Below are 11,314 nucleotides of genomic sequence, written 5' to 3' on the forward strand. Positions count from 1 at the left end.
TATTGTTGATGGGTTTTTTTTTACATACTATTTGTTTTACAAACTTGGTGACACATTGCTTAGGTAAGAGTGAGACATGCATACTTTACGCACGAGGAATCCTCCCCCCTACTCTGGAGGAGGTGGGTGTGGAGTGGGTCATAACTCTAAAATGCTACTGACTGTCTCCTATGGAGGGTGAGTCCATTATGAACCTCCCAAGGGGGGGGGGGGGTTCTGGATCGACTGCAGTGGCAGTCCCTCTTATCTTTAATTAAAAGATGAGCGTTATAGGTCTAGTGAGGGCAAATCAGGAAGCTGAGAGGACCCTTCTGCATTTTAATCATTTGGTGCGGGCCTCAACGTTCCCTGTCAGCTTGCCTTGGGAACAGGGTTGGGTGGTATCTAATAGGAAACATTCTTAACCTTCTAATTGTAAGTCGCTCTGGATAAGAGCGTCTGCTAAATGACTTATATGTAATGTAAATGTAATGCAAGACCTGACATTTCTTCTACTGTACACATAAAGCACAACTGCAGTCATGTACTGAATGTTTGATGAACAGGCACTCACACACACACACACGAGCCAACACACCCTATAGTCTACTGCAAAGATGTGAAACTCCATGGCATCTCTCGTTTTATCATAAAGGGCAAAATTGGACATAGACCTACACATTTTGGGGATTAAAGGTCTTTTAAGGTCCCACAGTTTGTCAATTGATCTCCTCAGCTCCCTGCTAACAGATATCATTGACAACATAAACAGACCCATTCACAAGAATATAACATGGCACCAGCTACAGGGGTGCATCTATGAGAGTTCTTGCCAAATGCTCCAAGTGCTAAATTTACTCATCAGCTCACCACCAGCATTTGAGTCACTCAGCACCCTGACCTCCAGTGTGAAGTGCACTAGTTCCTAGCTATTTGTACATGTCCATCACGTTGTATTAGTGAAAACGATTCATCCTCTTTTAGCATGGTGCTTAAAGCATTGCTTAACTCCTCTAACTGTACTTGGACAGGACAATATCAGATACTTTGAATTTAACACGATGTGGTTAAGATTGATAATCACATTACATGGAATAGCTTTGATTATATTTTATAGTAGGTCACCTAAAATTAAACACATTTTCAGGATGGAAAACCGTTCTTCAATGTAAATTTTAAAATGACTAAAACCAGATAAAGTATGTAGAAAAGATAATGGACCTACAGATTTAAAAATCTTTGAGAACTAACAAATCACCTAAATAAAAGCTAGACAGTGAGGGAGAATTGAAAATTCCCAAAAAACAATGAATTTGTTATTATGTTTGAGCAAATGACCATGGCACTAGCCATGGCAAAATGCATTGAATTGCAGGAAATTTGCATCAAAACAGCAAAGAGGTCTCTCAGCTCCATGGAGAAATTAGAAGGATTGCAGGAAATTGGAAGATGCAACATTTTTCTACACCACCAAGATGAGGTCCAAAACAATTCTTTCAAATTTAGCCGCACAGACCGCACTCCATGCCATGCCACCACCTAAGCCCATATTTGATCCAGAAATCCCTGAGTACATTATTTCCTGAATTATAGTTGCTCCGGTATAGTATGCATTGGTTAGAGCTCAATGTTAAATTTAAATCTCCCTGCCATCATCTGTAAGCCAATATGACACCGATGTCTATGAAAATTTGCTAATCAACGTGGAGGTACACAACACACTCCCCTCGTCATGAACCATCTAAACGTTAACAAGAACCACTATTCCAGATTTTTTGACAGGGTCATAAGCATTAGGGTGGTCAGAATGATGTTGGCCCAAACCTCTCAAAATCTAGACGTCAGATTAAACAAGGCTACAGTGTCCATAAGGTGACCATTAGACTTAGATCCATGTGGACTGAATAAGCTTGTAGGTACAACAGATTTTTATTAAAATTCACCAGTCTCACATGCACATTTCTGCCCAATATATATATTTTTAAACATGTGCTACCTTTTTGTAGCATTTCTGACAATGATAACATCTTTTCAGCCAAATCTCGGAGTTCTAACACCACGTGCAACTCGGGTGCTGCGCAACAGTAGCAGCTAGCTAGTAGAAGGCTAGCAGCTGTAGCTAGCTTACACCAGTTAGATGAGAAGCAAATAGTGTTCACACGATACCAGAATTTTGACTTTGATACCAGGTTAAGTATTGCAATACTTGATACCAACATGATACCAGGGCAAAATAAGAAGGCATATTGGCCAATCACAGAATGCCATTTGATCCAGACAGATAAGCTACTGCTCTGTTCAATTGTTAGGCATCTTTTGAGTTCAATATCATTACATTTCTATATTTTTTTTTATTTTTCCAACAGCCATGTATGCATTAATGACTCAATTATACAAACAATTTGAATTTGTTTTTACCAAGTTAACTACATAATGGTAATAACTTATTTGAAAAGGTAAATCTCTATTGATATAGTGGATAAATCAAGACGTAACATAGGCCTAACCACAATACAGGTGAATGCATATTCAATAGGTGTGCGCCTGCATTGCATTATTTCGCTTGTTTTAGCTAATTTCACAGAGCTACAAATGTCAAGCAATCCATTTCCCTTCGATTTGGGACTTATATTATTGTACTGATCAACAAAAGAAAAATGTGCGCTCTCATTCACGAGGCAGTCAGTTAATGGAGGCAATGGGGGAGAGAGACCAAATAAGTGAATGAATAAAGTTTTTGAAGGCAATCAGCTTTGAAATCAGCACATTTTGCATTATGGTTTATAACAAACAAAGTACTAGGGTAGTGAATTGATGTTAGCTTTATCTGTCAGCTAGCAAGGAAAGTTTGCCTACAAAGCTGGAAGCTACCTGTATTTTCATCCACTGTAAAGTCTATGGACATTGTTTTGCAAACAGCAATTAACAGTTTTTAACTTCACTGCATCATGAGTGGGGAGCTAACATGATGCATCCCAGACTCCCAGTGCAGGATGGCAACGAGTAAGTGGAGGGGTCGGCTGAGCTAATAGACAGGCTTGATCCGTGAGACACATTAGACAGAAGTGCCGAAAGTAACACATTCTAGTACCAAACCATCTTCATGTACTAGTATTCGAAAAAGTAACGAAGCGTCGATATACCGTGCAACACTAGAAGCAAAAGGTAGGTAACTAGCTAGCTAGGTATATTTTGCCATGGAAGTATTTTCATAGGTCTGAAGTCAGCTGTGTAAACTGCTGTAATCGGTTCTAAAACAAATAAGATAGCGAAAGTCAATGTTTGCTATTATAGCCAGTTAGATACACCAAATTTCGGGAGGTTTGGAAAAACGGTCACGTTGCTAATTTATAATACACGCACACCAGAACAGATACATCGTGGTTAGAAGATCCAGCGCAAATTCTAGCCCTTACCGTATGCATTAATTCAGTACGCTCGCTCCCTCTGTCAATTACATTTTCTTCTTGTCATTAGAACACAAGTTACTTTTCAATGGGTTACCGAAAACCTGAATTTTTCATCCACAAGTATAAATAAAGTAGCAGGGGTGCGGATTGCACACAAGCATCCAGGTAAAACAACATAAGGATCATTGCTTGCGAGACCTGTGCGCAGTCAAAACAAAATGTCATTCTTGCTAACTTGGTTAGCTATGTGATGAATTAAACCGCTTAACCCATCAACTGTTTTAGACTTTACATTTCTTACCAAGCAAGATAAAAACGTTCCACCAGTACTGAGTTAATTAACAAAAACATTTTTGCAACGAACGCATGCTGTCATCACCAGACTGTCCATTTAAGTAGTGTCAAGTTGACGTATCTATAACAGGGGTCGTAGCGTAACGGTTAGCGTCACTGCTCTGGGTTCGCCTACTGAAGTGGATATTTCGACCATTCTATTTCGTATTTTTATTTTACACCACCCTCCCTTTCCCGACACACAGGCGCACCAGTTGAGTGCTTATTTTCATTAAATTAGGTGACTCTTAAAAGAGCCTTTTGTAACGGCGTTCTTCTATCTCCTCCTCTGATGAAGAGGCAGAACAAGGAACGGACCAAAATGCAGCGTGATGATGATTCATGATATAATTTTAATGAAAGAAAAAACAATACAAGCGGATACTACAAACTAAAGAAAAGTGAAAACCGAAACAGCCCTATCTGGTGCAAACACAAAGACAGGAACAATCACCCACCAAAACACTCACAGAATATGGCTGCCTAAATATGGCTCCCAATCAGAGACAACGATAATCACCTGACTCTGATTGAGAACCGCCTCAGGCAGCCATAGACTAATTAGACACCCCACAAAACCCCAAGACAAAAAAACACACCACAATAACCCATGTCACACCCTGGCCTGACCAAATAAATAAAGAAAACACAAAATACTAAGACCAAGGCGTGACACCTTTGGGTTTGTTGGGCATTGTCAAGTGGCAAGAAACAGGGAGTGTGACGTGTACTAGTGCGAAAGGTAGAGAGACCAGCTCTCAAACTCTCAAGAAAGACGTTGTTGCCCTCATCCATCAGATGCATGCCATCCTTACAGTACAAATGCATACGATAAGTTGTACAGGTTGTAAACATTCCTCCTTTTCAGGTGCCTCTGTCATTTGTGAAATTTGTCAAGCTGGATATTTGTGGCGCTGATATGTGGCGCTGACAAACGACTTACGTTTATTCAGGTGCACACATTACTTCGCACACTATCAGTAGCACAAAACACGACCCTGCCAAGCCGCACTGCTTCTTAACACACTGCCCGCTTAACCTGGAAGCCAGCCGCATGTATGTGTTGGGGGAAACACTGTACAACTGTCCGGGTTAGGGGAGGGTTTGGCCACGAGGGGCTTTACTTGGCTCATCATGCTCTAGTGACTCCTTGTGGCGAGCCAGGCGCCTGTAGGCTGATTTTGGTCGTCAGTTGAACGGGGTTTCCTCCGACACATTGGTGCAGCTGTCTGGCATCCAGGTTAAGCGAGCGGGTGTTAAGAAGTGGGGCTTTGTGGGTCATGTTTCAGAGGACGCATGACTCGACCGTCGCCTCTCCCGTCCCCGTTGGGGAGGTGCAGCAATGAGACAAGATCGTAGTCACGAAATTGGGGAGAAAAAGGGGGCAAAAAATTACAAACAAATAAAATATTGCCTAGCAAGTTCTCATAATAACTTTGCTTTACAGACAGTAGGCTACTGAGACAGACAGTAATGAGGCGCTCAGTGGTGAGGCTGAGGCAGGCTGTAATGCATGCAGGAGGAAGCAGAGTAAACAGAGAGAGGAAGCAAGCACAGAGAGGTTAGTACAGTGGTTCCTAAACTTGGAGTCGGTGTACCATGTGGGATCCCCTGAGAAAATGTGTACTAATCTTATCAAACAAGCTAGGACCTTTAAAAAAGCAGCCATGTTTCAATATGAACATCTCCATGTGGCCTATATTCCCTATAAGCCTACATTAAAATGCAATCAATACAGTTCTAAAAATCACCAATGCTACGTGTAAATGTGAATAATTTCTCAGATTTCCCCCCTTTCAGTGTTATAACCAGTGGGGTGGAGAACTTAAGTAAAAAAACGTTAAAGTACTACTTAAGTAATTTTTTTTTGGGGGGGGGGTATCTGTACTTTACTATTTATATTTTGTTGACAACTTTTACTTCACTTACATTCCTAAAGGAAATCATCTACTATTCACTCCGTACATTTTCCCTGACACCCAAAAGTACTCATTTAATTTTGAATGTTTCATAGGACAGAAAAAAATGGTCCAATTCACCACGTATCAAGAGAACATCCCTGGCAGACTCACTAAACACAAATGCTTAGTTTGTAAATGATGCCAGGAGTGTGTTCCTGGCTATCCAAACATAAGTAAAACAATTATGTTGTCTGGTTTGCTTAATATATGCAAGTAGAAATTACATTTTTACTTTTGATAGTGAAGTATATTTAAAACCAAATAGTTCGTTTTTTTCTCAAAACTTTTTTTCCCTGGTGACTTTTACTCAAGTATGACAATTTAGTCCTGTGTTTGTAGAACGACTGAAGTGAATGAACCTACATCAGCCAAGGTGATGATGGCTAGGGTAATTTTTTCTTGTTTTTGCTCGTCCAAATAACATTAAATATATATTTTTTTATAGTAATAATAATAATAATAATATGCCATTTAGCAGACGCTTTTATCCAAAGCGACTTACAGTCATGTGTGCATACATTGTAGGTATGGGTGGTCCCGGGAATCGAACCCACTACCCTGGCATTACAAGCGCCATGCTCTATCAACTGAGCTACAGAACCACCATAGAATTGCAGTAAATGAGCTTCAACTAAAATATATATATATATATATATATTATTATTATTATTATTAGTAGCAGTACCCCCACCCCTTTGGACCTCACTAAAACTCAAACCCTGGTTATGGCCCTGTGTGTTATAATTTAACCTTTGTTTTTTTGGAAATTATTTATCGCTGAAATGAAATATACGTTCCTTGTGTTTCCAAAACCTTCCCGCAAGCGATGCATGTTAACATTTAGTCTAGAACAAGCGTCGGAGATTTTAACAAAACTCCCCAAAATATACCATCGTCCATATGCACTAAATGAAGTTCGTGTCTATGAATAGGCTAACCTTGGATATGTTGGTTGACCACATTTTCCAGTCGGTCCAGTCGCTCTATAATCTTCAGAGTTTCTCCCTTGTCATCTTCAAACTTCCTCTCCAGTTCGGGCTCTGGGACTTTGGTGTTCACATAATTAGTGATCCAGCCGACGTAGAGAAGACAGACAATGTTGGTCATGCCACTCAAAATAATGCATGTCGACACCAAAGTTTTGGTTCTCCTAGAGCAGACCATCATCGCGACATCCCTCCATACGGTCCAGTGTGCATACAACCACAATAGAAAATGCTTACAAAACTCAACGACAAAACGGTAGCTTCAGTGCAGGATTATAACATTGCAGCAAAGGGCTAAAGCCTTCCAGCTGCTGAGACTGACAGCAACGCTAACACATAAACGTAAATTAGTAGATGCAATGTTCAGTACTGCATATACTGGGCACCACCTGAAAGCCGCTGCTACAAATTAATCTGAGGCACAGCGCAGGCGGCCAATGAAATCCTCTGGAAATGTATACTGCATATCCGATCATTACACAATCCAATTGGAGCGTGGGACGCGTGTTCTCCACAATTCTCTCGTCCTTCAAATAGGGAAGGTGCCGTGAGCTTTATAGATCACCTGAGTCAAGCACACCGACCCGTTGGAATTCCATTGAAGTGTGGAACAGGTGTGTGTGTGTGTGTGTGTGTGTGTGTGTGTGTGTGTGTGTGTGTGTGTGTGTGTGTGTGTGTGTGTGTGTGTGTGTGTGTGTGTGTGTGTGTGTGTGTGTGTGTGTGTGTGTGTGTGTGTGTGTGTGTGTGTGTGTGTGTGTGTGTGTGTGAAGATAATATCTCAATACCGTAATAATACAATTTCATCAATAATTGACTGCGATTTTTGTAAAGGTTCATGTCTTTATCCTCATCAATAAGATGGTACATTATGATGTATTACTTTGAGGCCACACGAGGCCTCCTTTTAAAGACTTTATTGGTACCCAAGTAATTAGTCATCTAACATCAGTCCCCCCTTCACATCCAGTAAGCATACTGTATAGACCTTCAGAGTATTAAGACTGTCACAATTTTTTATTTGATTAATTAGGATCCCCATTAGCCGACACCAATGGTGACAGCTAGTCTTACTGGGGTTCGACACATAACGAAAAATACATTATGGACAAAATTCTTTACAATTTACACTACTGTTCAAAAGTTTGGGGGCACATAGAAATGTCCTTGTTTTTAAAAGAACATTTTAAAAAATTGTCCATTAAAATAACATCAAATTGATCAGAAATACAGTGTAGACATTGTTAATATGGTACATGAGTATTGTAGCTGGAAACAGCATGTTTGTTATGGAATATCTACATAGGCATACAGAGGCCCATTATCAGCAACCATCACTCCTGTGTTCCAATGGCACGTTGTGTTAGCTAATCCAAATGTATCATTTTAAAAGGCTAATTGATCATTAGAAAACCCCTTTGCAACTATGTTAGTACAGCTGAAAACTGTTGTCCTGATTAAATAAGCAATTAAATTTGCCTTCTTTAGACTAGTTGAGTATCTGCAGCATCAGCATTTGTGTGTTCGATTACAGGCTCAAAATGTCCAGAAAAAGTACTTTCTAATGAAACTCGTCAGTCCTATTCTTGTTGTGAGAAATGAAAGCTATTCCATGCGAGAAATTGCCAAGAAACTGAAGATCTGTGTACTACCTTCACAGAACAGCGCAAACTGCCTCTAACCAGAATAGAAAGAGGAGTGGGAGGCACCGGTGCACAAATGAGCAAGAGGACAAGTACATTAGAGTTTCTAGTTTGAGAAACAGACGCCTCAAAAGTCCTCAACTGGCAGCTTCATTAAATAGTACCCGCAAAACACCAGTCTCAACGTCAACAGTGAAGAGGCAACTCCGGGATGCTGGCCTTCTAGGCAGAGTTCCTTTGTACAGTGTCTGTGTTCTTTTTTCCATCTTAATATTTTATTTTTATTGGCCAGTCTGAGATATGGCTTTTTTGTCTTTGCAACTCTGCCTAGAAGGCCAGCGTGACGGAGTCGCATATTCACTGTTGACGTTGAGACTGGTGTTTAGCGTGTAGTATTTAATGAAGCTGCCAGTTGAGGACTTGTGTGGTGTCTCTTTCTCAAACTAGACACTAATGTACTTGTCCCCTTGCTCAATTGTACACTGGGGCCTCCCACTCCTCTTTCTATTCTGGTTAGCGCCAGTTTGTACTGTTCTATGAAAGGAGTATGTCACATGTGATCCCTCTCTGGCCTCTAGGTCACCAGGCTTCTCATTATGGCGCACACCTGTTACTATCATTATGTGCACCTGCGCATCATCAGACTCACCTGGTCTCCATCACTTCCCTGATTACCTCCATCACTTCCCTGATTACCTTTGACTCCCTTTGGTTCCTTCCCCAGGCATTATTTTTTCTGGTCTGTGTGTTCGTGGTTCTTGTTTTGTATTATGTTGCATTAATTTATTAAATTAAGCCACTTTAACTATGCCACTTTGTTTACATATTCATCTCATATGTATATACTGTACTCGATACCATCTACTGTATCTTGCCTATGCTGCTCTGTACCATCACTCATTCATATATCCTTATGTACATATTCTTTATCCCCTTACACTGTGTATAAGACAGTAGTTTTGGAATTGTTAGTTAGATTACTTGTTGATTACTTGTTGGTTATTACTGCATTGTCGGAACTAGAAGCACAAGCATTTCGCTACACTCGCATTAACATCTGCTAACCATGTGTATGTGACAAGTAAAATTTGATTTGCTTTGATTTGATTTTGATTTGCTTTCAAGCACTCACTCCCTGAACTTGCTTCCCGACTCTCAGCGCACATCGTTACAGAGTAGTACACAGCATTGTACGAGATCTTCAGTTTCTTGGCAATTTCTCGCATGGAGTAGCCTTTATTTCTCAGAACAAAAATAGACTGACGAGTTTCAGAAGAAAGTTCTGTTTCTGGCCATTTTGAGCTTGTAATCGAACATATAAATGCTGATGTCCCAGATACTCAACGAGTCTAAAGAAGGCCAGTTTTATTGCTTATTTTAATCAGTTTTCAGCAGTGCTAACATAATTGCAAAAGGGATTTCTAATGAACAATTAGCCTTTAAAATTATAAACTTGGATTAGCTAACACAATGTGCCATTGGAACAGTGATGGTTGCTGATAATGGGCCTCTGTACGCCCATGTAGATATTCCATTAAAAATCTGCCGTTTCCAGCTACAATAGTCATTTACAACATTAACAATGTCTACACTGTATTTCTGATCAATTTGATGTCATTTTAATGGCCCAAAAATGTTGCTTTTCTTTAAAAAACAAGGACATTTCTGCGACCCAAAACTTTTGAACAGTAGTGTACATACATTTAAAAACATTAACATGTAGTGTGTGTGTGCATCTATCAGTTACACACACGCAGAGTGGTCAGGCAGGCGGGCTCAAATCAGGACAGGCAAGGGTCAAAACCAGGAGGGCAGCAAAAGAGAGACTGGGAAAAGCAGGAGCTGAGACAAACACTGGTTGACTTGACAAACAAGACGAACTGGCATAGAGAGACAGGAAACACAGGGATAAATACACTGGGGAAAATAAGTGACACCTGGAGGGGGTGGAGACAAGCACAAGGACAGGTGAAAGAGATCAGGGCGTGACACCACCACTATAGTGAATAGCCTACCACCACTATACAGAATAGCCTACCACCACTATGCAGAATAGCCTACCATCACTATTAGAGGTCGACCGATTAATCGGAATGGTCGATTAATTAGGGCAATTTCAAGTTTTCATAACAATCAGAAATCTATATTTTCGGACACCGATTTGGACAATTTTTAAATTTAATATATATTTTTTTACACCTTTATTTAACTAGGCAAATCAGTTAAGAACATGTTCTTATTTACAATGACTGCCTAAAAACAGTGGGTTACCTGCCTTGTTCAGGGGCAGAACGACAGATTTTTACCTTGTCAGCTCAGGGATTCAATCTTGCAACCTTACACTTAACTAGTCCAATGCTCTAACCACCTGCCTCTCATTGCACTCAATGAGGAGCCTACCTAATAAATGCCATTTAGCGGACGCTTTTATCCAAAGCGACTTACAGTCATGTGTGCATACATTCTACGTATGGGTGGTCCCGGGAATCGAACCCACTACCCTGGCATTACAAGCGCCATGCTCTACCAACTGAGCTACAGAAGGACCACCTGTTACGCGAATGCAGTAAGAAGCCAAGGTAAGTTGCTAGCTAGCATTAAACTTATCTTATAAAAAACAAACAATCATAATCAAATCAAATTTTATTTATATAGCCCTTCGTACATCAGCTGATATCTCAAAGTGCTGTACAGAAACCCAGCCTAAAACCCCAAACAGCAAGCAATGCAGGTGTAGAAGCACGGTGGCTAGGAAAAACTCCCTAGAAAGGCCAAAACCTAGGAAGAAACCTAGAGAGGAACCAGGCTATGTGGGGTGGCCAGTCCTCTTCTGGCTGTGCCGGGTGGAGATTATAACAGAACATGGCCAAGATGTTCAAATGTTCATAAATGACCAGCATGGTCGAATAATAGTAAGGCAGAACAGTTGAAACTGGAGCAGCAGCATGGCCAGGTGGACTGGGGACAGCAAGGAGTCATCATGTCAGGTAGTCCTGGGGCATGGT

At 40.6% G+C, this 11,314-nt stretch overlaps 1 protein-coding gene across 2 annotated transcripts in view; it reads right to left on the reverse strand.

Annotated features, from left to right (window-relative positions):
* Positions 1-7,077, reverse strand: part of LOC124034304 (polypeptide N-acetylgalactosaminyltransferase 18-like) — an 87,626-nt gene extending 80,549 nt beyond the window's left edge. For both annotated transcript variants that reach the window (XM_046347323.1, XM_046347314.1), the window contains exon 1: positions 6,622-7,077. In XM_046347323.1, the coding sequence (XP_046203279.1) occupies positions 6,622-6,850 (229 nt within the window). In that variant the 5' untranslated portion in view covers positions 6,851-7,077. The remainder of the gene's footprint in view (positions 1-6,621) is intronic.
* Between the last annotated feature and the right edge of the window lie 4,237 nt (positions 7,078-11,314).

The sequence above is a fragment of the Oncorhynchus gorbuscha genome, linkage group LG01 (genome assembly GCF_021184085.1).
Source record: "Oncorhynchus gorbuscha isolate QuinsamMale2020 ecotype Even-year linkage group LG01, OgorEven_v1.0, whole genome shotgun sequence".
Classification (NCBI taxonomy): Eukaryota; Metazoa; Chordata; class Actinopteri; order Salmoniformes; family Salmonidae; genus Oncorhynchus; species Oncorhynchus gorbuscha.